A 2,500-nucleotide genomic window follows, 5' to 3' on the forward strand; every position below is an offset into this window, starting at 1 on the left:
GTGAGGTTTTACCTTTTGTCTGTAGGCTGGCAGTAGCAGAATCGTTAGGTGGTCTGATAGGCCGATGTGGGGGATGGGCTTTGCCTTGTATGCTCCTTGTTTTGGGGTATAAACAAAGTCCAGGGTGTTTTGTCCTCTTGTTGGAAAGTTAACATGTTGGTGAAATTTTGGAAGAACTGTTTTGAGATTTCCGTGGTTGAAATCTCCCATGACCACTGTGAAGGCATCTGGGTGTGCATCTTGTTGTTCACTGATTCCCCGATGCAGCTCGTTCAGTGCCTCGCTTCTGGCGCTGGTGGTATTGCTAGGAGCGAGGTAAACTGCGACCAGTAGAATGGCGGATATTTCTCTTGGTAGATAGAAGGGTCGGCACTTGATGATCATGAACTCCACTAGTGGAGAGCAGTGTCTCTGTACCACCGTAGCATTTTTGCACCAAGCATCATGTGTGTAAACACATATTCCTCCCCCTCGTTTTTTCTCTGCAAGGGCTCTGTCCGCTCGGTGGCACGTAAGTTGCTCCAGTTGTAAAGCCGAGTCCGGTATGCCGTCGTTCAGCCATGATTCTGTAAACACGGTTACACAGCAGTTCCTCACAGTTTTGTTCGCTGATCTTAGTAGCCGTATGTCATCCATCTTATTGTCCATAGATCTTACGTTTGCCAAGAGAATTGATGGTATTGCTGGACGAGTTGGGTTGGCTGCAAGCCGTGTTTCGACGCCACCTCGTTTGCCTCTCTTCCTAATTCTGGAGCACCTCTTTCGCCGTCGCCATGTAGGCGAAGCAGATGGGTCCGATGTATGCCGCCGTAGTATCCCAAGTTCTTCCAGTGTCTCTATTGGTATATCCAATACATCGCTTGAGTTGTCCATTCTTATCTGCAACAGCTGTTGCCGACTGTACATGCGTTCCGACATAGTTTCCGACGATAGACATTTCGAATGACACATTATAACACAAATAAACACTGCGAGTTGGGAGAGTAAGGAGTCGCTGCAGCTACGTGCGCCACATTCCTCTCTCCCCTCCTCTTCCTCCTCCTCCTACCCTCAACACACACACACACACACACACACACATACACACACCTCACCTGAGTCCACTCCTCTTCCTCTCTCCCTTCAACCTCCTCCTCCTCCCCTCAACACACACACACACACCTTTACACACACACACACACACACACACACACACACACACACACACACACACACACACACACACACACACCTTTACCCCGCTTACCTGAGTCCGCTGCAGGTGCTGATCGCCGCCAGGGAGTCCTCATCCCCCTCTACATAACCATGGTAATGACACGCCACCTGTAACCATGACAACACACAACACATGACCACACAGCTACATAACCATGGTAATGACACGCCACCTGTAACCATGACAACACACAACACATGACCACACAGCTACGTAACCATGGTAATGACACGCCACCTGTAACCATGACAACACACATCACATGACCACACACCTGTAACCATGGTAATGACATGACACCTGTAACCATAACGGCACACGTCACATGGCCGTAACCATGGTAATGACATGAAACCTGCAACCATGGCAACACATCACACACAACACATGACCATACAGCTACGTAAGGAGCACCACCTTAAGGTTAACACCAAGAAAACCGAGGAAATGGTTTTTTAACCCTAGTAATGTAGGGGACCACATCCCCATTAGTCACTGGTGATGCCAATACTACTCAGGTGGACTCTTACAAATATTTGGGAGTGTACTTTGATAATAATCTGTCATGGAAGTCTCAAATAGACAGACTGACCCGCACTGCACTGAAGGTAGTGGGGGTGAGGGACTACCCCACCCTCCAAGCAATATATGAAGAGTCTGTAGTTAGGCATGCTAGGAAAATAATTGAGGATCCATCACATGTTCTGCACCCAGAATATGAGCTGCTACCCTCTGGCAGGCGATTCAGAGTACCAGTTAAAAACAAGAAAAGGGTTTCTGAATAGGTATAGGTTTTCTTTTGTCCCTGTTTCTGTTAACCTACTGAACGCAGGTCATTAACAACTACCATCCTGTAATGCCATGTATGTGGGTGGTGGGCTGTGGTGGATATGCACTTGAGTGTTTCTATGTATGTGTGTGTTTATTGTTGTTTTTGTTTTTTGGCGTCATGTGTATCAGTGTTGTGTGTATGTGGCAGCTATGTATGTCCAAGACAAATTTCCTTCGGGACTATTAAAAAAGAATCTTGATCTTGATCTTGAACCATGGTAATGACATGCCACCTGTAACCATGGCAACACACAACACATGACCATACAGCTACCTAACCATGGTAATGAAACGCCACCTGTACCCATGACAACACACATCACATGACCACACAGCTACGTAACCATGGTAATGACACACCACCTGGAACCATAACGACACACTTCACATGGCCGTAACCATGGTAATGACATGAAACCTGCAACCATGGCAACACATCACACATCTACACAT

At 47.2% G+C, this 2,500-nt stretch overlaps 1 protein-coding gene across 1 annotated transcript in view; it reads right to left on the reverse strand.

Annotated features, from left to right (window-relative positions):
* Positions 1–2,500, reverse strand: part of zgc:174164 (uncharacterized protein LOC570656 homolog) — a 68,095-nt gene that overhangs the window by 53,116 nt on the left and 12,479 nt on the right. Inside the window, exons 5-6 of the mRNA XM_063218960.1 lie at positions 1,430–1,453; positions 1,247–1,323 (exon numbers count right to left, since the gene is read on the reverse strand). Coding sequence (XP_063075030.1) covers positions 1,247–1,323; positions 1,430–1,453 — 101 coding nt within the window. The remainder of the gene's footprint in view (positions 1–1,246; positions 1,324–1,429; positions 1,454–2,500) is intronic.

This window comes from Engraulis encrasicolus, chromosome 2, assembly GCF_034702125.1.
Source record: "Engraulis encrasicolus isolate BLACKSEA-1 chromosome 2, IST_EnEncr_1.0, whole genome shotgun sequence".
NCBI lineage: Eukaryota > Metazoa > Chordata > Actinopteri > Clupeiformes > Engraulidae > Engraulis > Engraulis encrasicolus.